The following is a 23176-nucleotide window of genomic DNA, read 5'->3' as shown; positions in this document are numbered from 1 at the left end:
TATCTTTTCTATGTTCTCTTTTGTGCCATTTATCACTTTTAAATGTTTATGATAATTGTGTACACATCGCTATTAGATTATAAACTCTCCTTGAGGATAGGAAACCACACTCCCAAGAAACAAATGTAGTGCTTTGCCTCAGTAAGTACCTAGTTAATTTTTCTTTGCGAATAGTGCAATAAGCGATATTAAAGTGAGCCCATTTTAAAAATAATTTGGACCCAGGAATTGGTGCTGACTCTCTCAAAAAAAGCAAAGGTCTGAATGAATTGCAGGAGGGGAAACAAAGGAGGGAAAGAGACTTGTTGGAAGTGTCAGGAGCAAACGCTTTTTCTCTTGCCGATGATAACAAAGTTCTTAATGGAAGATACCCCAATCAATAGAGCCAGGCAGCTGATTTATAGAATGGAATCAAGCTGAAGGAGTGGTCTTCCTCCGCAAAGTCTTGGGAAGGGGGGAAAGGCTGCCACACAAGACTAATCAGGGACTCCACAAGTACATCTGCTGGTGTTCATAAATATGTTCCCCATCAACAAACCACAGGAGAGCTCCCGAGAGCAGCCTGCTCGAGCCTGGACGCTGAGGAGTTACGGTGGGGCTGGAGCTGCTGCTGTATTTTGGCTGCTGCTGCTGCTGCCGCTGAGCAGATTCCGCAGCGAGGGGTCTGGCCACGCAGGGAGTGCTCGGGGAGCCTGGGTCGGGCTAGGAGCAAGATGTTAAGAGAGTGAGAGCTGGGAGGTGGGCAGGACTCACTAAGGAGTGAAAACAAGAAATCTAGGCAGCCAGAGGAGAGAACGGGTGAGCCTGAGCCAAGGTATCAGGCCAAGTGGAACTGGAGGAAATGTCATCATTGGTAAAGGAGGACTTGGAGAAGAAACTGTTTAAGCCACTCTCGCAGAATCTGTACGAGTTTATCGAAATAGAGTTCTCCGTCCAGGACAGGTATTACCTCTGTGTGTCAGGTAATATGCTCTTTCTGTTATCATTTCTAAACGTAAATAACCCCAAGATGCTTGGGTGATAGAGGGACATATTTTGTATTTATTTATTTTCCTATGTAATAAAGCATGTGTATCTTTTAGTGATAGGACTTAACTATGCTCAGTTTAAGAATTTGGATGCTACAGAATTTTTTAAGTGCTAAAATGGAAGACAGAAAAGAATATTGTATTAAGAATATGTTGGCCAATTGTTCAGAAATGAAACTGGGTATGTACTTTTCCTGATTTGATTATTTGGTCTTCAATCTTTTATGTAATTCACTTGCATGGCACATAGTTTTACTGTGGAAGAGCTCATTTTTTTAGAATGCAACAGAGAGCTCTCTGTATATTTTAAATACATTGGAAAATTGAGTTATACAGCTCCATTTCCAACTAGTCTGGACAACTAGGGCTCTCTCTTTGCATGCTAGGAAAGAAAAAAGATCTTAGATTTTCCTCTGAGGGCTTATTTTAAATAGAGAATGGTCTTTAAAATTTTTTCTCTTATACGAAGTATGCTCATAGAAATAATACTTTGATGGTAGAAATTAGTTCATGAAGATGGAACTTTAAGGTGAAGAGAATGTTCTCTAAACTATTAAAATATTTCCTCCCGTGGTTTTAAAATTCATGAAAATTGTCTAAAGGTAGAAACAGGCTTTTGCACTTAATTTATGATTTGCCTAACTGGTAATTTTTGTGCTGAATTTAGGCAGAAATACTTGGTGCCATTATTGAATTCAATATACAGCATTCCCTTTCCCAGTCCATGCCTTTTAATACTTTCGATGGGCTTAGGAGGAAAGAGCTTAGAACCTCTAAGAGTTCATTGTGGATTTTCCTTATAAGGCACCTACCTCAGCATTTTCAAAAAACAAACTTGTTATAATTCCCTTCCTGGTAATTGGCTTAGAAGCACTTTCTAAAGGTGTCCAGAGGGGGTACTGCAAGGGAAGTAAAACATCTTTTTTAAACTGTTAAGAACTCTAAAATTCTGTCAATCCTAGTAAGTATAATATTTACTCAATAATAAAGAGTGATATATATACATCTAACACTTTACCTAGCATGTTTTGCTATATATAAATACAAAGTGTGAGGACTTGGCATTTCAACAAGGTAAAAAGCTTAACCGGCCCAGGAAAAGTATTCAAAGTACAGAAAGAAGTCAAATGGAACAATTTTAGAAACTGTATTATATCATAACCATCAAATCTTAAATTACTTTGACCTAATACATTAGAGAATATGCTTATTCTAACATTAACATTTAATAATTTTGTACCTATTGAGATCCTACTTTATAAAGCTAATTACTCATCATGTACATTAATATACAAATGTTTTTAAAGAAAAACATAAAAATAATCACAAAAATGTATGCCTCCCTCCAACTATATAATGAACTAAACTTGTTCTAGCTAAGAGGGAAAAAGTCTCCTAGAATTAAATTTTTGGATATGGGTGTGATCCAGCCCCCCGCCCCAGTATCCTTGAGTTCTGAGAAAGACACTGTGGGCTGGGGTCACCTGCTGCCTCTTTTCATAAATGATATGATTCCTTCTAAGTAGGATTGGAAGGTCAAGGGGTTGGCATTATTAACATGTGTGAAGGTAACCCCTTGAAGGTTCAATTTTCTCATCTGGAAAATGATCACGAAAAGTAGGTGATCACTGTCATTAGTAAAATGCAATGATTCTGTCATGTAAGAAGCAAGGAAAAACAAGATCCTCTCAGGTGTGAGGAAGAGAAGACAGAATTGTGATATTCCAGATAAAAGATAAGATTATAAATCATATTAGTTCACTAACTTTTCACAACTCTCCTCTATATCGCATCCATCAATCTGAAAGCACTTTCCCCAAATGTAACATCAACATCTCTTTATGACCATTTCAAATACATTTAGACAGAAGAGTAATTTAAGGCAAAATCAATGCGATGCTTGACAGTCCTAAATCTTTGACCATGCTTTACTCAGAAAATTTCCATTGATGTGAATCAAACAGGTCAGATCACAGTTGTTGAGGCGAATAACTCCAGATTTATACCTGCGCTAATGCCATTCATGAGGGCTCTGCCCTCCTGACCTAATCACCTCTCAAAGACCCCCCACCTCTTAATACTGTCACCCTGGGGGTTAGGATTTTAGCATATGAATTTGGCGGGGACACACAAACATTCAATCTATAGTACCCAGTATAGCTCCAAAATTGATTTTATAAAATATTTCTAGAAAAAAAAAATTATATAAAAAGTGCTTTTTTGATGAAATCAATAATAGCATTCTCACTGACCCTAAGACATCATCAATACATTGAAACATTTTCATGGACGCTTCTTGTCTTTGATAATTCATGGTAGTTTTCCCCTATCATTTAATTTCAATGATGAAAACAATTATATAACACTAGGGTTGTAAAATAAGTCATTTGTTTATTTAAAGTGTTGCTGTGCAGCTTCCTCATGAGCTACTTTTTCCTCTATTCTGACAAATTCCATTTGTTCAATTGGCCAATCTTCTTTTCATTTAGCCTCATAAATAACAGTGACTATTTTATCATGGTAATAGAGGCAGTTATTAATAACAATGTTTATTTTGAAGTTAAAAGTGAAAACAAATGGTGGGCATGATTTAAGATTGTAATTCTGAAAATGCTAACTAAAATATTAAAACTGGAGCAGGTTCATTCTGAATTTCCCTAGGTCTGTAGATATTACGCACTAAATAATAATTATTCAATGTCACCTCGGATATGACTGAAACCAGCTCTCGAACATTTTGACTATCTAAACACATTTCTTTTTTAAGACAATGTGATAAGTTTCCACTTTCCCACTCCATTAATGTGAATATGGCCATTTAATTTTGGCTGGCAGCACAGCTCAAGTGTGGGAATTAGGGATTGGGCCCAGTCCAGCCTGAGTAGGTTTCTTTGACTCTTGGCTAAAGACAATCTTGGAGCCTCATTGGCTCCAGAGGAGGCTATTTTGCCAAATTAAGGAGGCTGGACTGTCTCTGTGCTGCATCATTGAACCAAAAGCTTAACACTTAAAGCATGTTCTAATTTTCTTAGTTTGGTGTTAGCTGGACAGTGACCTTTAATGTAAAAAAAAAACTTGGTAACTGGTAGATCCTACCTTCTTAACATTGCTTTCTCCATTCCATCCCTCCAACCCATCCTTTACAAAACTGCTATAAAAAAAAAAAAAAAACTTCCTAAAATTTAAAGCTCCTCCTATCTATTTACTTAAAATCCTTTGGTGACAGTCCCCCCTTCAGTCCCCCCTACACATAGCCTTCAGGATAACATCTGAACTTTTTCATCTAACATTCTAGACTAACTCGCTCTTTCCTACCTTCCTTCATACCACCTAGTCACCCTCACACTTCAAGCCAACAATACTAAATATCTATAATGACCCAAAAGTGTCAAGTATTTCATGCTTTTACACATGCTGTTCCAGAACTCCCTCTACCCCTTCCTTCATTCTAACTCCCACTGTCCTTTACAACTCAGATGACCTCCTTCAAGAAGCTCTCCCCAACCGCCAGGTGGGGGAAGGCGTCCCTTCTCCATGTCCCTAATTGCCCTGTCCTTGCCTCACTCACAGCACTGTGATCATGTGTTTTTTTTAAAACGTAATTTTTTTCTTTTTCTTTTGAAATAATCCCAAACTTACTAAAGAGTTGTAACAATAATAGTACAAATAACATTACTCTTGAAACAGTTGAGAGCAAATTGGCAACATGTTGCCCCAATGCCCACATTAAAACTTTAGTGTTTAATTGCTACAGGCAAGGACATTCTCCTACATCAGTGACTTTCAACCTTTTTCATCTCATGGCACACATAAACTAATTACTAAAATTCTGCAGCTCACCAAAAAATACATTTTTTTCTGATTTGACAAAAAACAAGGTATAATTTTTATTCATTCACACTGGATGGCTATTGTATTGGTTGTTTTCATTTTTTTTATTTGACAATCTAAGGAAAAGAGGTCAGTGCCCCTGATTAAATAGTCAGGTACTGCATGTTTTAAAAATTCTTACAGCACACCGGTTGAAAATCACTGTCCTATACAATCACAGTACAACCATCACAATCGGGAAGTTAACACTGACCCATCACTATCAACTAATCCACTAGCCCTATTCAAGTTTGTAAAGCTTTTATATTAGTTTCAGGTGTACAGCATAGTGGTTAGACATTTATATAATTTACAGAGATCATGTGTTTTGTTCGTGAAGCCCCCACTCCCTGTAATCTTGGGGAGAGCAGGAACAGCGCCTTATGGGAAATCATTATTTTAATACTTAGCACAAGTCTTTATTCAAAAGGGCACCCAAACGTTTATCAAACTAATGAATCGGTGGGCCTATAATTAAATAGCTGGTTATCATAACATGTAGATGAGGCAGTGGAATTTGCTCCAAATTACATTTTCATACAGTCTCCTGTTATTGCTCCCATCCCCATTCTCTCTCACCCCCTAAGTAGTGAGTGAGGCAGCAGGCAGAACAAGAGCCTCGTCCTCTGGTTCTGAAGTAGAGCCTTTGTCTGGACAGACACAACCACCTTGTTTGTCCACAGACACAACTGCCTTGTTTGTCCACAGGCGAGCCTTCTGTACGCACCCACCAACTTTTGCACACAATTTCTAAACTCTGAGCCATTTCTTGACGCTTGGTTAAGGTCTTCTGCTCTAGGTCCCTTCCATGACATGGCCCTCAATCACTCCCTTGGTCCCCCAAATATACAATCCCTCCTCTTCCGAACTCTTGGCATCTGTGATCTAAGTCATAGCTTTAGTGTCTTCTTATTTCTCCTTTTAATCCTACCTAGCCCAGGAACTGGCAGACAGGATGCACCCAGTGTTAGTGCATGAAGGAGCCCTCTGCAAGCTGTCTTCTGCCTTCACTGTTCTAGAGAAACTGTCCTCAGAGAAGAAATCAGTGATCTTCCCCAAGTCAGACTCAGAGCCTGGACTGAACTTTTGCTTTACCTAACGAAGTGACCTCACGCTATTGTCTCCAAATCTCTGAAATTCCCATCCTCTCGATTTCCATAGCATTGCAGTGCTAGGCTTGTCTCTTTTCCAGTGGCCCCTTCTCGGACCACTCTGCTGGCAGGTTTTCTTCTGCACTCTGTCTCACCTCTTTCCTCTGCTCTTTTCCCTGCACACCTAGTCTTGCAAACCTGTCCACACAGAAAAATCCCAAGTCCATAGCTCCATTCTTAAGCTATAAACTTCCATCTCCTTCTCTTCTGAGATAGATCACTATTCCACCCAACCATTTCCCCCTTCATGCTTTCTTATTTTGATTTCCATCTTCTATGATTTTCGTCCAGTTTCATCAACGCCTCATTTGAAGTCTTACCTGGATCTGCCCCTTCTATTTCCATAACCCACATCCTATGCCTGGGTTACAATAGTCTCTTAAAAGAAACAAAACGAAACACTTTAACAATTACTATAAACCAGGTACTACCCTGTCTCCCTCCCTCCCTAAAAACAATAAATTTTTTAAAATCTCACAATGACTTTAGAAGAAAGTGTACACAGTAGTATTTTCATGGTCACTCTTTAACACTGTGTTGCTGTGTAAGCAGAATTGTTTACTTTCCTGACTTCACTTACTTATATTGCCATAAATTAAAATTCCAACTTGTTCTGGTAAACATTGGCACTGGCTACATGCTAACGCTAAGCCTCTTAGTCCTGCCCTGAGTCGAACCCCATCCCCCACCACGGAGCTCACAGCTGAAAGCACACAGCTCAGGGTTCCACCTGGCAGGCACTGTGGCAGTAGGTAACCACAATGTAGCAAAAATAAAGTTAACACATTGAGTCAATTTGGGGGCATACTTGTGAAGGTTCAGATGCATCAGGGTTCATAAATGGGGTGCAGATATAATGTAGGTTCAAGCTCATTATATGAAAAAGGGGTTCATAAATACTGAAAAGTATGATGATGAATAATTTATTATCTACTAAGAGTTTATGTAAACTATGTGTTTTTCTGTCCTACAGTGACCAAAAATGAAGAAGTGAAAATAATTATGGTGAAACACTACAGAACAGGTTTAGATGAAAAATACGAAGTAACAAAAAAGTGGTCTTTGAATGATCTGCAGATGATTGATGGAAAAGAAGCAGATACTGTGAGTGTTACACTTTGTAAGGGAGATGTGGGATCGATAAGTTGGAGATCTTTATGTTCAATATCCTACTTCACGTATTCTTGGCATGCAATTAAGTGTTAAGATGACATATTTTTCTTAAGTGGTAAAGTTTAATCTACTGGGATGATGTACTGGGGTTTTTGTTTTGTTCTGATAAGTTTAAATTTGAATTTTGTCTATTATATTTAAAAGCATCTTTCCCAAGGGCTTCTTAACAGGTTAAACACAATCAGTCAATTCAGAAACTTTAAATATATATGATGCTTCCACCGCCACTCTCTCCCCACCTCGACTTCCTCCATAAGTTTTGGGGATGCCTTCCCTTTTCTCCTTCAAACTTTACTGTCAGTTAACCACTTGGCCCTCCAGAGGGATCAATAATTCTTGGAAATCCTACAACCTTAACATTGAAAGGCAGGGAAAGGATATATACTCCAATCTCTCCACTTGACCATGAGACAAGTGGTTTTCCTAGTCTCCTTGCATTCTTCTGCTGAAGGAGAACTCATTACCACATGAGGAAGTCCATTCTGTTTCTGAATTGCCATGCTTTATGTTTAAATTTCCTATGTGTGCTTAACCAAAAGTTCCACCCATCTGTCCTAGTTTTGCCATTTGGACCAATTCAGAATAAATCCAATCCTCCTCTCATATAGCAGCCTTTCCTATACTTGAGGATGATTATAATGTCCCCGAAAGTTTTCTCTTTTCTAGGTTAAATATAGCCATTTCATTCTTTAAATAACTCTCATATGAAGGTCACATTAGATAATATGCAGGACAATACAAACACTAAGAGATAGTAGCACGGGTGTTATCTGTTGCCATGACATTGCTTCAACGTCCTCCACTATTTTCTCTCTTCTGGAATGCTCCTGTTAGTCCAGAATAAAATGCAATACTTTAGACTTAGGTGACTAGTTTGTATTTCCTTTGGTCTGGGTTCCCTATACTATTAAACACTTAATTGAAATTTAAGTCTTTTGTGCATGAATTGCCACTTACTCTGACCTGCCATCCCCTCTACTTACATAGAATAAAGTCTAAATAAAGGTCCTTGGCGATCTGGCTTCTTTATCTCTGGTAATCCCATTTGAAATTTTAAATACCCACAGCCCTTAACTACTGACTCTTCAAGCTTAGAAAGCCCAGTCGCCTCTATCTCTCACCCCATTCCCAGGTTCTCCATTGGGTAAAGTCATACTCATGTCTCCCTCCCCCAACCCCCCATTGAATTATGGATACAAATGTGTTATAGCCATAATCCTACAAACTGCAATTGTTGGTTTTTTCTGTCTCTTCTCTGAATGGAAAACTTCTAAAAAACTAGGACCATGACTTTTCATCTTTTACTGTCACCTTCAACCAGACATATGTTAGGCACTCAGTAAATATCTGTGTTATTGTTGGATGAATTAGAAATTAAACTCATTTGTTCTTAATCTTACTAAATACCATATTCTTAGTCTGGCTTATTCTTTCCACCTATCAAATCTTCTAATACTATGTTTTTTAAATATTCACTGTAATATGATGCATATTTAATGAGCACAACATTTAGGACTTCATCCCAGTCAGTAATAAAAATGATGAAGCAGGCAGGGCTAAGTGCATACCTCTAGGTAATTGATAGGTTATCATTACTACTACTATTATTACTAGTAGTAGTTCCACTACCTGCTACCATCTCATACTTAGTAAACTCTGGTTAGGTTCCTGGAACCACAGGAAGATCCTTCCAGTAGAATTCCACATAATCATCACAAAACCCACATGAGTTAAATTCTATTACAGATGAGGAAAAGGAGCCTTAAAGAGATTAGTTGACTTACCAAGGTCACATAGCTATTAAGTAGTAGAGCTAGACTTTACCCAGAAATCTATTAATTTGCCTTGTGTAGACTGCTTGTTTAACATCTCTACAAATTCACATATATTCATTCATTCATTTATTGAGAATTTATGGTATATATAAGGCCCTGCCAGGCTCTGAGGCTGCAATGGAGAATTAGACACACATAAGCCCTTAATTCTGCCCTATTTAATTAATTATTCAGTCCGAATACCTAAATTTTGTCCTTAAGATCTTTACTGAAATCAATATATGCTACCTGCTATTATCTTGACTTATCACCTTGGAATCTTATTTTCAAAATTTGGTGTGTTTAGCATCACTTCTTATAAAAGCATGCAGGATTTCATTGCCCTCTTTCCAAGGTACTCATGTAGCATTTTTCTGACAATACATCCTACATAAATGTTAGGAAATATTTAGGAAATAGTTAAATATATATTATTGCATATCAATATGCTGGAATATTTTACACACCCACACAAATCATGTTTCCAAAAGAATACCTCAGAACACAATTATTCACCATTTAACACGTTTTTAAAAAGTCAGCTAAATATAAAATTTTTCTATAATAGTCTCATTTTGTATATTTAGTCTGTCATATTATTAAAACTGAAATCTGAACCTTAAACTTTAATAAAGGTTAAAATAACATAGGTATGTATGTATATATTTATGTATGTATGAAACAAACCAGTACTTTAACAACAATTATCTCTGTGTGATAGGATTACAAATTTTTAAAAATTATTTTCTTTATACTTTTATATACTTGCCAAATTTTCTTTACTGCATTAAATTTTATCAGAAATCAATATTTAGTTCACTTATCTGTAGTTTCAGGAATTAACCATCCCCACCTCTTTTTGACCATTTCCTTATTTTTTTTCTCAAGTTCTCAAATATTAATGATGTCATAATTATTTCTACAAGTTTGTTCGGTGTCTGAGGATGTATTCAGCAAGCCTGTCAGTTCAGAGCTGTTGACAGCTAACGGCTGTACTCTGCCTTGCCCTCGCCTTCCTGGCCTTTACCTCCACCGGCAATGTTGATTTTTCCTCCTTGAAGATCATTATCTTTGATGGTGAACTAGATACAAAAAAGTTGACTATTTCTATTTTTCTCATCACTTTAGGGCCTAAAATATTAAATTGCCGGAAGAAAACCTATAATAGCCAAAGAGTAGTTCTTTTAAAGATTTCTTTTCTATGGATAAAGTAAAAATACCCCAGTTGTTCTGGGAATTTCCACCTCTCCTTCCTCTTGGAATTGAATCCTCAGAAGTCAGCATTTATATATATTTTTTCAATAGGAGTGATACAGTTTTATTTTAATTTTATTATTTTAAATATGTCTTTATTGATTGCAGAGAGAGGAAGGGAGAGGGAGAGAGAGAGAGAGAGAAACGTCAATGATGAGAGAGTCATTGATCGGCTGCCTCCTGCATGCCCCCCACTGGGGATTGAGCCCACAGCCCGGGCCTGTACCCTGACCGGGAACTGAGCCCCCACCTCCTGGATCCTAGGTCGATGCTCAACCGCTGAGCCACGCCCGGCCAGGCGCAGTGATACAGTTTTAAACAGAGCAATTCGAGCCAGAAAGTTGTCAACTTTAAAAAGGAAAGGAATTAAAATGGAAGTCAATTTATAAAGCAGAATCAAAATGTTTGGGGATTTGGAGACTGACATGGTGCAACAGGGGAGAACGATGTAACAGAAAATGGGGTTAGGCTGACTAAGCTCTTGGTTCTTGCCCTGGCTCTGCCAATAACCATGTGTGAGCTGGGCTTCACCTCTCTGGAAACTATTATCCAGCTATAAACAAGAGATTGCTGAATGCTGTGTGAGATCCCCTTTTAGTTCTAGAATTCTACCAAGAGAGAGGGAGGGGGGAAGAGGGGGAGAGAGGGGGAGGGAGAGAGGGAGTAAGGGAGGGGGGAGGAATCCTATTTTAAAATTTTGGTGTGTTTGGCACCAAGGAGTAAAGGAGAAACATTTTCTCCCCTGCAGAATTCTGTAAGTAGGTTTATTCTCTTCTTTCATCCCTGCCAATCCTCTCAAACTCATTACCCTAGGGAGGGAGGGAGGGAGGGAGGGAGGGAGGGAGGGAGGAAGGAAGGAAGGAAGGAAGGAAGGAAGGAAGGAAGGAAGGAAGGAAGGAAGGAAGGAAGGAAGGAAGGAAGGAAGGAAGGAAGGAAGGATTCATTCTCTGGGCGTGACTGCTATGGCTTCAATTATTAGGCTAAAGGAAAAAATCCTCTCCAAGTATCTCAAAAGCATGAAGGATATTTTCTACATGATAGGAATCAAATGTTTCAATGAGGAAACTACATAAGGCGTGTGATTAGTGTTTGGTGATAGAATGGGCATGATTTCCTTTTATTAAGATTCTCTGCACAAGTGTCTTTCAAGCTGCAATTATGACACCTAGGGAAAAATTCACAAGGTGTGACTAAGGGATCACTGCACTTAAAATCACATCACCCTTGGACATTCTTTTTAAAAAGTGTTGTTTTGTTTTAAAATTTTGTTAATGGTATAAAGCAAGGTGGTATTTTCACCAGCATCACAATCTTTGGGGGCATATTTGGGAAAGGGAACTATCATTTATTAAGCTCCATACTGTGCAATTATATGATTAATCTCTTGTAAGCCTCACAGCAACACTATCAAAAAAGAGGGTCAGAACATGTAAATACTTTGTCCTCGGTTACATCAGAAACTCAAAAGGGTTGTTTAACTTCAAAAGCCATCTTCTTTTTCCTGCCTTGTGCAAGAATCTTTCCATTTAAAAAAGAAATTGCGAATACCTAAGTTGTATGTAATGTTTACACACTACATGGCAACAAGTTCCTCACACTCTTGTTTGGTCTCTCTGCCCCCTTGTCAGTTAAAGGGCAATGTTTACGGCCACTTCTTTTTTATAGGACTACTTCAGATCAGTTCAACACACACTTGTTGAGAACCTAGTGGTTGCCATGAACACAAAGGTAAATAATTCAAACCTTCTGCCCTCAAGGAAAGTGAGGAGTTCAGCAGATAATGAATGTGAAAGCATTTTGTAAACTGAAAAGAGCTTTAGAAATGCAAGGCGTTGTTGTTACTGTTATTAGTAACAGTAACAAGTATTATGTTAACATAAAGGACTTCTTATATCACATGTGATGTCTGCTTCTTCTCAAAACATCTCCACTGGAAGTGTAACAAAAGCCTAGAGCAATCCAATAAGAGACAGTCTTTAGTAATATTTTCCGTTTCAGTCCAATGATTTAATGACCCTTGTTATTAACTTTCAAGATAATTCTTTGCTATTAAGTCAGCAGGTGGGGGATCTGTAGTCTGCCGCAGCTAACTGGCCCTCCTGCGTCTCCCCTTCTGCCTTTGGACTAGCACAGGAACCAGCCTCCTAGTGGAGAAAAGGAGAAGCCTTTTCTCTGCTCCAGAAGTCCGAGTCTTTCTCCATCCCTACCCACCCTCTCAAATTCACGACCCCGGGAAGAGTTGATAACTGTACATTCTGAGGCATGTTTTACTCGTATGACTGAAAAATCACAGATGCTTCAAAAATAATCCTTATGGTTCCTTTTAGAAGCAGTATGTTTGAAGCAAATAGCTTTGGAAAGCTCATGTGCAGCTTTTGGAAATATGTTTGGTGTTAACACTTTATAATGAATAAGCGTATACAAAAGAATATGAGAGAATCCAGGAAATTTACTTTCCTGACTACAAACAAAATCATGTCTCTTTCTCTTGTAGGACAACCCATTTTTTGATCTGCACTTCAAGAAAGTGTACAGATTGGAAGCATATAGTTGTGCTTCTAAATATGCCTTTGCTCGAACTGTAAATAAGCTGAACCATGCGTACCTTAAGAAGGACTTACAGATCGTGAACTTTGACTCTACTTACATTGATGACGATTCCTTTTGGTCCTCCAACAACAAGGATTGCTTGGTTCTTATGAGAATATGCTTTTATGCCTTCAATCTGCTGTGTCTGTCCCTGTGCCCCCTGCCACTCTGAAGATGCATACCATTTTCTTTCATCAGTATTCTATGAAAATGGCTAAGTAAATATTGGTAGATTTTTCCCCCCTTCATCAGTGACTGTTCTTTATATGAAAATAAAGTGATGCTTTGTGAATTGCAGTGAAATGTGTTTTAACGCAATCATTCAACATTTGGGATTTTGCCTAGGTGTTCCTTGGTAACTTTGGAAGGAATCGGATGGTTTTGCCTAAATTAGTATTTTACTAAAGAGTATCAAGAAGTATCTTAAAAGGCTTAAATGTATGAAAAGACATCCCGTATTCATAGATAGGAAGACTTTATATCGTCAGGATGTCAGTGCTACACAAAGCCACCCACAGATTCATTGCAACCCCTATCAAAATTCCAATGCTTTTTTTTGTGTGGCACAAATGGAAAAGCTAATCCTCAATTTCATATGTTAGGGCCCCAATGGCCAAACAATCTTGAAAAATCTCCAATTTTTAAACTTACTGCCAAGCTACAATAATCAAAACAGTGTGGTACTGGCATAAGGATAGACATATAGGCCAATGGGATAGAATTGAGAGTTCAGAAATAAATCCATCACCTATGGTCAACTGATTTTTTGACGAGGGGGAAGGAATAATCCATTCCACAATGGTTCTAGTACAACTAGATATCCACGCACAAAAGAATGAAACTGGACCCTTATCTTACACCATACACAAAAATAAACTAAAAGACTTTAATATAAGATCAGAAACTATAAAACTCCTAGAAGATTTCACCTGCAGCAATTATTACTTTGATGTTTTTAATGGTGATTTTCTATTACCCTCATTATTTCTACTTTTATCATTTGAAAAAACATCATATATCTGAAAAAGGGGCTAATATCCAAAATATATAAAGAACTTGTGCAACTCAGTAGCAGAAAACCAAACAATCCTACTTAAAAATGGGCAAAATAGCTGAAGACAAAGAAGACATACAGGTAGCCAACAGGTACATGAAAAGATGCTCAACATCATTAATCATCAGGAAAATGCAAATCAAAACCACAATGAGCTATTACCTCACACCTGTTAAAATGGCTGTTACCAAAAAGACAAGAGATAACAATTGTTGGAAACAGTATGGAGTAAAGGGGACCCTTGTGCGCTGCTGGTAGGAATGTAAATTGGTGCAGCCAATATGGAAAACATGGAGGTTCCTCAAAAACTTAAATATAGAACTACCATATGATCCAGCAATTCTACGTCTCAGCATTTTTCTGAAGAAAATAAAAACACTATGCATCCCCACGTCTACTGCGGCGTTATTTATAATAGTAAAGACAGGGAAACAACCTAAGTGTCCATCAATGGAAAAATGGATAATGAAATTACATTATATATAACGTTCCATTACATATATGCAACTCAATAGCAGAAAAACAAATGATACAATTACATATATATATATACACATATATATAATGAAATATTATTCAGCCATAAAAAAGAATGAAATCTTTTCATCTGAAACAACATGAATGGAACTTGAAGGCATTATTCTAAGTGAAATAAGTCAGATAGAGAAAGATAAATATGATCTCTTATGTGTGGAATTAAAAAAAAACAAACCCAAAAAACAAAAACAAGCTCATAGAAACAGAGAACAGATTGGTGGTTACCAGAGGGGAAAGGAGATAAAAATTAAAAAATAATAAAATGAGATCAGTTTTCTGAGCCTGGCAAAGGGAAGGGAAACAAGAAAAATGTTTAAGGTGTGTATATTTTATATGATTTCCTGCCTTAATTGACTTTTTCAATTATATAGCCAGAGACTCAGCCTAGATAAGAGTATTTCTCCTGTACCTACCTCAAAAGGATATGGAGAGAATTAAATAGTAAGGCCAGGGCTAATGCTAGGCACATAGTAAGTCCTGTCTAGAGCATATTAACAGTGAGAAAGGCAATAGCAGCTCCAAGAGAGTGACCTCAATAAGCACACAATAAATGTTTAGTTCTTAAAGTTACTAAGTGTAATAGCAGTTTGATTCTATCATTAAACTAGTGGGACATCCATCAAGTCATTTTTAAAAAAGAGTGTCAACATCATGAAAGATAAAGAAAGACTGAGTGTATTAGTTTGCTAGGGCTGCCAATCAAGTACCATAAACTGAGAGGCTTAAACAACAGAAATTGATGGTCTCACGGTTCAGGAGGCTAGAAGTCCCGGATCAAGCTGTCAGCAATATTGGTTCTGTGAGCGCTGAGAGGGAAGAATCTGTTCCAGGCATCTCTCCTTGGCTTGGAGATGGCCATCGTCTCCTGGTATCTTCACATCGCCTCCCCTCTGCGTATGTATCTGTGTCCACATTTCCTGTTTTTATGAGGACAGCGGTTGTATTGAAGTAGAGCCCACTCTACTAACCTTATTTTCACTTGATTACCTCTATAAAGACCCTAACTCCAAATAGTCACACTCTGAAACAGTTGTGGTTAGGTCTTCCACACATGAATTTTGGGGATCACAATTCAACCCATAACACTGAGGGACAAGCTGGAAGGGGCTGAAGGAGACAGGACAACTAAACTCAATGTGGGATCCTGGACTGGATTCTGAAACAGAAAAAAAATATTCGTCCCAAAACTGGAAAAATCTGAGTAAAATCTAGAATTTAGTTAATGATATTATACTAAGGTTAATTTTTTGGCTTTAATCATTGTAGCATGGTTATGTAAGATGTAAGCATTGGGGGAAGCTGGGCGAGGAGTAGCTATGTAGTAGTGAAAAGATGAAGGTTATCCTATACACACAACATCAAAACGTGGGAAGACGAGTTAGCTGCATCTCACTCCCTGAAAGCAAGTTAATGATTTAGTTATCTAGTTGTGTTGAAAATGAAAATGCCCTCCGCCCGGCCGGTGTGGCTCAGGGGTTGAGCATTGACCTAGGATCCAGGAGATCTGGGTTCGATTCCCGGTCAGGGCACATCCCCCAGGTTGTGGCTCGATCCCCAGAGGGAGGCGTGCAGGAGGCAGCCGATCAATGACTCTCATCATTGATGTTTCTCTCTCTCTCCCTCTCCCTTCCCCTTCCTCTCTCTGAAATCAATAAAAATACATTTAAAAAAAGAAAAAAAGAAATGCCCTCTCTTTGAGCACAAGCAAAAGCACCTTTTTGTCAAAGCAGATAGTTCAAATGATAGTAGGCTAAAAAAATCTCATAAAGCTTATGCCAAGTCTTGCATTGCCCTCTCCAACTAATAAAAACCTATCCATCTAGCTCATGTGTTGAAGGTAAAAAGTTCAGATTGTGGTTAACAAAAGTGACAACTTCCTATGCTGAAGCGGTGTTTTCATAGAGTAAAGACAGTATCTTACTCACCTGTGAATTATATGCAGGAGGCATACAAGATATGTGTATTTATTTTCTTGACATGTAATTCTTATAAAGGAAATCTGACTTTTTAGGTACTTACTGAAAACCAGGTCACATTTGCCTTAATTTATGTTTTTTCTTTTTCCCTTTGCCTTCTGTGTTCTTCCCCTTTTTAAATTTTATTCCTCTGCAAGCCAAAATGTCTTTCTTTCTCTATATTCTTTCCATATATATTTTTTTCTTTTTAAAAAAATATGTTTTTATTGATTTTTAGAGAGAGAGGAAAGGAGAAGGAAAGAGAAAAACATCGATGAGAGAGAGACATGGATTGGCTGCCTCCGTTCGGCATCCCCCACTGGGGACAGAGCCCAAAACCCAGGCACGTGCCCTGACCAATTGAACCGGCACCCTCCTGGTGAATGGGTTGACACTCAACCACTGAGCCACACCGGATGGGCTATATTTTCTTCTTCTTCTTTTTTTTTTTTTTAATATTTTTTTTTATTGATTTGAGAGACGAAGATGAGAAGGAGAGAGAGAGAGAAACATCAATGATGGGAGAGTCATTGGTTGGCTGCCTCCTGCTCGCCCCCTACTGGGGATCAAGCCCACAACCCGGGCATGTGCCCTGACCAGGAATCGAACCTCGATCTCCTGGATCATAGGTTGATTCTCAACCACTGAGCCACGCCGGCCAGGCTCTCTTTTTCTTTTACTCCTCTTTTACCTTAGCTACTGCAAGCAGTTTGAAATTCCTAAGGCCTAGTTGCTAAAACTGTCAGAGTCACCCATACAGGCATTCAGGTTGTACACCACACCCGAGGACCACCTCTAAAAGAGAATCATTTCTTCATAGATGATGATTTACAGGTGAAACTTATAAGTGCAGGCCACCCAGCTGATTTCTGGGACGGTGGGGGCAGCTTCCTCCCTCACAACCCTCATCAGCACTCATGGAAAATACTTGTGAACATTCTCACTCTAGCATTGTCCACACTCCCTCTTAACAACATCCTGAGCATGTCTTTACGTCAGCTGTTTTCACAATAATGCCATATAACAAACAACTGTAAGTCTGAGTGCTTTCAAAGCAGGCATTAAGCTCTCGCTCGTGCATGTTTAGGTTTACTAGAATACGGCTGCACTAGGCTGGGACTGGCTGGGCTGGATTCTAAGCTTCAGGTTGAGTTCGAGTCTGTTTCACAGATCTCTTCCTCCTGAGACCAACAACTATCAGAACGATTTCTTCTCATGGCCAAAGACAGGGAAGGAAGCAAAGGGCAAGCCCAATTTTGCAAGCACATTTCAAACTTCTGCTCACATCATGTCCACTAGCAACCCATTGGTCAAAGCAAGTCACTAGGCCAAGCCCGAGGTCAAAGGGCAGGGAGGTATTCTCTATGTCACGAGGTCATGTCAAGAATGTACAATAGGAATATAGAGGAGCAAGAGGGGCCAATAACTCGTCCTAACAAACTCCTCGTGTTGCTTCTCTTGCTCACCTGCTACTCTCAGAAGCCCGAGCCCTCCTGACTTGTCTTCTCTAGATGGGGGTTGGGAGGGTGGCTGGTAGCAAGGAAAGCATTCTGCATGCCTGAGCTCTGGAAATCTCCCTTAGGGGGAGTTATTCAGGTTGTGCAGTAATATGCTACCTAAAATTCTATTTATTTTACTTAAAAAAAATTAAAAGGCATGCTTCATTCAAACTCATACCAAGGCATTACATGGGCAAGGAAGTGGTAGCCCACTGGGTGGATATGCCCAATGTCATCAGTGTTCATCCCAAGGTCCTTAAAGTCATGGTGAAAGCTGGTTTATCTTTGGGTTCCTCGTGGCACATATAACAATGCCTGCCCCAGTAGATGTTTTATAAATACAAAAGTAAGACTTTATTTGGAAGACTAGATTTAGTTTTTGTAACAAGGAGACCAAAAATTTAACAATATTTCTTTGATTGATAGTTGCCATAGTTCCCATTTGCAAATGATACACTTTTTTTTTTTAATCCTAAAGCAAGTAGCAAATTAGTGCATAATCCTGCAAGTCCACTGACTTATTACCTTTGAAGATTGGTTTTGGGAGAAACTTGAAAACTTTCATTTCTTGGGTAAGTGGAGCCAAGTCCTGATAAAAGAGAACTGATGGACGCTTCAGTCACTTGTTTCCCCAGCCTCCGAGAGCAGCTTATTCTTGATGTGAGAGCAGCGATTCTTCCCTTCTTAGGGAAGTTTGAGCCAGGAAATTGTGATTTAACATAATTATCTCCCAGATACTATAGGGGTTCTTAAAAAGACAAACTTTTTTTATCTTATGTAATATTTTTAATCATCTAATTCTCTACCAAAAAATCCTATTAAAAGAAAAAAAAGTCACTTAGCATAAAGGTGAGTGCCAGGACCTGGAGGAGGGGGGATGGGAGTTGCTGTTTAATGGTTCCAGTTCCAGCTTTGCAAGATGAAACGAGTTATGACGAGAGATGGTGGTGATGGTTGCACAGCATAAATGTGCTTAATATCCCTGGGTTGTATGCTTGAAAATAGTTAAGATGACAAATTTTGTTCTGTGTATTTTGCAATAATTTAAAAAATGAGAAAAATAACTGAAATTGTTAAGAAAAATGAATACTCTATTATACTTTCAAATTTTTTCCCACCTTTAAACAAATAACCAGAGGATAACAGCCACAGCTGTCCTGAAAATTAACACTGACGAGATTATTAAGCCAGGTAAAAACACTTGTAATTTTCCACCAATGCTGATATTGACTAGCCCCATTTACGTTTCACTGTCAAGAGAACAAAGTAAATTTTATAGACATTCATAGATTTCAGGAACAAATCTTTTATTTCAACCATGTTGATGGAAATTTTTTCCAGGTAAACTAACTTTTTATTGATGGCTAGTCCTAATATCAAGTTTTTGTACATCTTTCTAATATAAACCATTCCAGGCTGGACAACTTACTTAGACCACATTTACTGAATTCTCCTAACAATGGTGCTTTTCTATTTTGTGATTTGACTATCCCTGTTGTGCTTACTACTGACATTAAATACGTTGCCTGAAAGACTAAAGATTCTGTGGGAAGAGAGGTAACAATCTATTACCGAAGTACCAGATTTTATAGACATTTCTAAGGGAACAACAATCTCGGGACTCATTCCATGCCTCTCCTAGGAAGTCCCTGATCCTCAAGGGCTTTTATTAAGGGCAAAAATGAATCACCTACATTCCCTGTCACTAAGTAATGATAGCAGTAACAACAGCCTTATCTTTGTACAGTTTAAGTGCTACTTATCAGAAAGTTACTCACAGTTATTTAAACACTTATTAGTATATGTGAAACTGTATCTTCCCACTGAATTTTATCCATACAAATGGTAAAAACTTTATAACTCTTTGGGATAAAGGAAAAATATAAGTTGAAAGCAGAGTATTCAACATTAGATCTATTTTTCAGCAAAAATGAAATGGTCAAGCCTGTGTGGTCATATTTATCTTGGTTTGTTTACACTTCTAGGGCTCAGGTCTAGGCTTGTTGGTGGCATTGCTTATGAATTCCCCAAGTGCAGAGAGTAAAAAATCCTATGGCCAGTGCTTGACCTGAGTGTATGAACAAAGTCATGCTGAGAATCATTAACCTCTACTTCAAGCCAAAATATGTAGACTTTTGTCCATAGTGGCCAATTCCCAGGAGAGATTCAGAATTAGGTGAGAGATGATCTCTGTACTTATGAGAGAATCTCTCCAAATGTTAATAGGGAGCTTAGCACTGTACCGGTTGTGATATCACCCCCACAATATGTACATTGACTGAGACAGCTGCACAAAAATAAAAATAAATAAAAAGCTTTGAGGTGCAATGTTATTTGCAAACCAACCTTTGCCTTCCTTGTATCTGTACATCTTATTGTATTGCTTCTCTATGTTGGATGTGCATTTATTATCTATTATATAGTTAATACTTACTGAAAATATTTATTTAATTAATAGTGACATGGGTAATTATCATCCTCATTTAGTGACTCCTTGACTTCCTTCTTAAAGCTGAAAATAGATGGAAAGTATTACGTGGAGATATTTACATCCTTTCTAATAAAGCCTAAAACACATACCAATTGCTCTATGTGCATAACAGCAGAATCTCTTCTATCATTCTGTGACTGTTAAAGACATTTACAAAGAAAGTTTTTGGAAAGTGGGGCACTGTGATACTTACTGTTCCAAAAAAATTGCTTGGTGTTCTTTGTGTCCATACTAATGGTCTGACATGTCTGAAAAATTGTCCATTCCTTAGATAGGAATGTGCATCACTGAATTACAAGAAAACAATGCTAAGAAATGAAAAAGAGAAAAATCAAAGTAACTTACATAATAAAAGTTCCCCATATTAGGAACAAGGGAAAAATGAAATCATGTGAACTCATATAATTTTCTCAAACACATAAAGACCCCTTGGCTTCATACTCAAATTAAAATCAATCAGACTTAAATTAGGGGCCCAGTAAAGTAGACTCTACAGAAGTCTTCCTTTGTGAGCTCTATGGAGTTTCTCAATAAACAAAACCCATGATATCAGTTGCACTACACACCCATTGGGGCTTCATGAGGCAGAGTCCTGGAGGTAGTAGGACACTTCTGTCCTTCCTCCCTCAGGGCTTCCAAGCTAAGGAAAAGGGACTCCCCTTCATCTCCAAAAGGAATGAAATGAGTACAGGTTACCTTGAGTGCTCTAGAATCATCAAGTCTCTACAAACTTCATGCCTCTGCTTTATCAGTGCACAGGATCAAGTGATTTCTCTAAGGAAACAATTAACTTCAGTAATCTTGCCAATATTGTTAAATCATCAATATTCACTACTTTTGACCATTTAGAGGAGACTTTTCCCTAAGAGCCTATTAAAGATGGGAAAATTATTTCAGCTTATCCAAATGTGAGATTGCCTCTTACATGATCTATGTTAATATATGCAACCTTCTGTCTATGAAAGGGAAGCAGGACCTCAGGGTCTGAGTGACTTTTGTACATTGTTTAAGAACAGACATCTACCCAATTTAATCTTGTAAACTAACCTGCATGTAACAGTATTTACCATTTACTGAATGCTTGCTATGTGTTAAGCAATGTTCCAAGTGCTTTACAGGGAATAGCAAATTGCACAAGGTCCCAAAAGATGGGGATTATTATTTTGAATTTATAGAGGTTCAGAAGAGTTAAGTAACTTGCCCTGTGATCATTGAACCAGTAAAGACCACGCTTGAATCCAGGTCTGCATGACCCCTGTGACCATGTACTTTACACTAGTTTATGTTGCATTCCAAGTCTAATTTATGCAAATGACTGTGGTAAAAGAAAGGGGTATTCATTGAAACACTACTATGTGCCTATTAGGTGTCCTTGAGCTAAATAGTTCATTAATTTGTGCCTCCATTTTCTGGTCTTTAAAATGAGGATAATAAAGATTCCTGCTCATAGAGTTGTTGTGAGGGCTAAATAGTTAATACATGGAAAGAACACAAGTGCATTTTTATGAGTTCTAAGAAATGGGAATACATCAGTGAACAAAAGAGATAAAACGCCCTTGCTTTCATAAAGCTTCCTTCTAGGGAAAAGGAAAGAGCAAATAAACCAACAAACAAATATATGTCAGTATGTAAAGTCATAGTAATGTCAGGATATAGTAAGAACCATGTAAGAAAATCAAAGAGCAACCAGAAGATCAAGAATGCTAGGTTGGGACACTATTTTAAGTAGGGCCATCATGGGAGACCTTGTTGAGGTAACACATGATCAAAGACTTAAGAGGGATGCAGTTGTGTACCATGCAGATATTTAATAAAAAGTCATTCCAAGCAGAGGGAAAAGCAAGTGCAGAGATCCAGTTTGCCTAGTCTTTCAAGGGACAACAAAAAGGTCTAAGGAACTAGAGTAGAGTGACCAAGGGGGGTCATAGGAGATGAAGTCCTGGTGGGTGGGGAAGGGGCTGATTATATAGGGTCTTGTAGGTCATTGTAAGAGCTTCAGTTTTTATTCTGAAACTAGTGGATGGTTTTGAGCAAAGGGTAACATGACTAGATTCATGTTTTTAAAAGCATCCCTCTGGCAGCTATGTTAAAAATAGGCTGTAGGCCCGGCTGAGCCTGGCTCAGTGGTTGAGTGTCAACCTAGGATCCAGGAGATTGCAGTTCAATTCCCGGTCAGGGCACATGCCGGGTTGCAGGCTTGATCCCCAGTGGGGGGCGTGCAGGAGGCAGCCGATGAATGATGACTCTCTCATCATTGATGTTTCTCTCTCTCTCTCCCTCCCTTCCTCTCTGAAATCAATAAAGACATGTGAAAAAATATATATAGGCTGTAGGAAGGGTAGCAAAACAGTTATAGGAAGCTATGAGAGACCATTTGTACCGCAGTAATTCAGGAGAGACATAATATTGGCAATAATCAAAGAGTAGCAATGACGATGGTGAGAAGTGATCAGATTCTGGATGTACTTTGGAGGCAGAACCAATAAGATTTCTGGAAAGATTGTATGTGGAATGTGAGAGAAAGAGAGGAGTCAGGGACTGACCTGAGCAGCTGAGAAGAGAGATTCCATTAACTCAAACAGAGAAAACTAGGAGAAACAGTGTTTAGAAATCTTTTGTGCATCTTCTTATATCCTTCCAGCCTCACCTCTTATTCCAGGTATTGTGCAATGATCAGCCCTGTGCAGACATCAACAGCTTCTCTCAAGAGCACATAATGTCACCTTGCCTCTCTCACTCCCTGCCTAATACGTGGGATACC

General features: G+C 38.4%; 1 protein-coding gene across 1 annotated transcript; it reads left to right on the top strand.

The window, feature by feature from the left end:
- The first annotated feature begins 823 nt into the window (after positions 1-823).
- EXOC1L (exocyst complex component 1 like) lies at positions 824-13113 on the top strand. Its single transcript, XM_016207387.2, has 3 exons — positions 824-962; positions 7023-7153; positions 12785-13113. Exons 1-3 carry the CDS (start codon positions 842-844, stop codon positions 13049-13051), a joined length of 519 nt encoding a protein of 172 aa, XP_016062873.1. The 5' UTR covers positions 824-841; the 3' UTR covers positions 13052-13113.
- Positions 13114-23176: the final 10063 nt, after the last annotated feature.

This window comes from Miniopterus natalensis, chromosome 1 (assembly GCF_054644295.1).
Source record: "Miniopterus natalensis isolate mMinNat1 chromosome 1, mMinNat1.hap1, whole genome shotgun sequence".
Lineage (NCBI taxonomy): Eukaryota > Metazoa > Chordata > Mammalia > Chiroptera > Miniopteridae > Miniopterus > Miniopterus natalensis.
The sequence above is the reverse complement of the archived record's forward strand: the minus strand, read 5'-3'. Positions and strand labels throughout refer to the sequence as shown.

Bases quoted from the DNA above. Each gene is read 5' to 3' on its own strand.
- EXOC1L (XM_016207387.2), top strand. From the start codon at position 842: ATGTCATCATTGGTAAAGGAGGACTTGGAGAAGAAACTGTTTAAGCCA. The intron at 963-7,022 runs GTAATATGCTCT...TCTGTCCTACAG, and splicing joins GTATTACCTCTGTGTGTCAG to TGACCAAAAATGAAGAAGTG. The intron at 7,154-12,784 runs GTGAGTGTTACA...TTTCTCTTGTAG, and splicing joins ATGGAAAAGAAGCAGATACT to GACAACCCATTTTTTGATCT.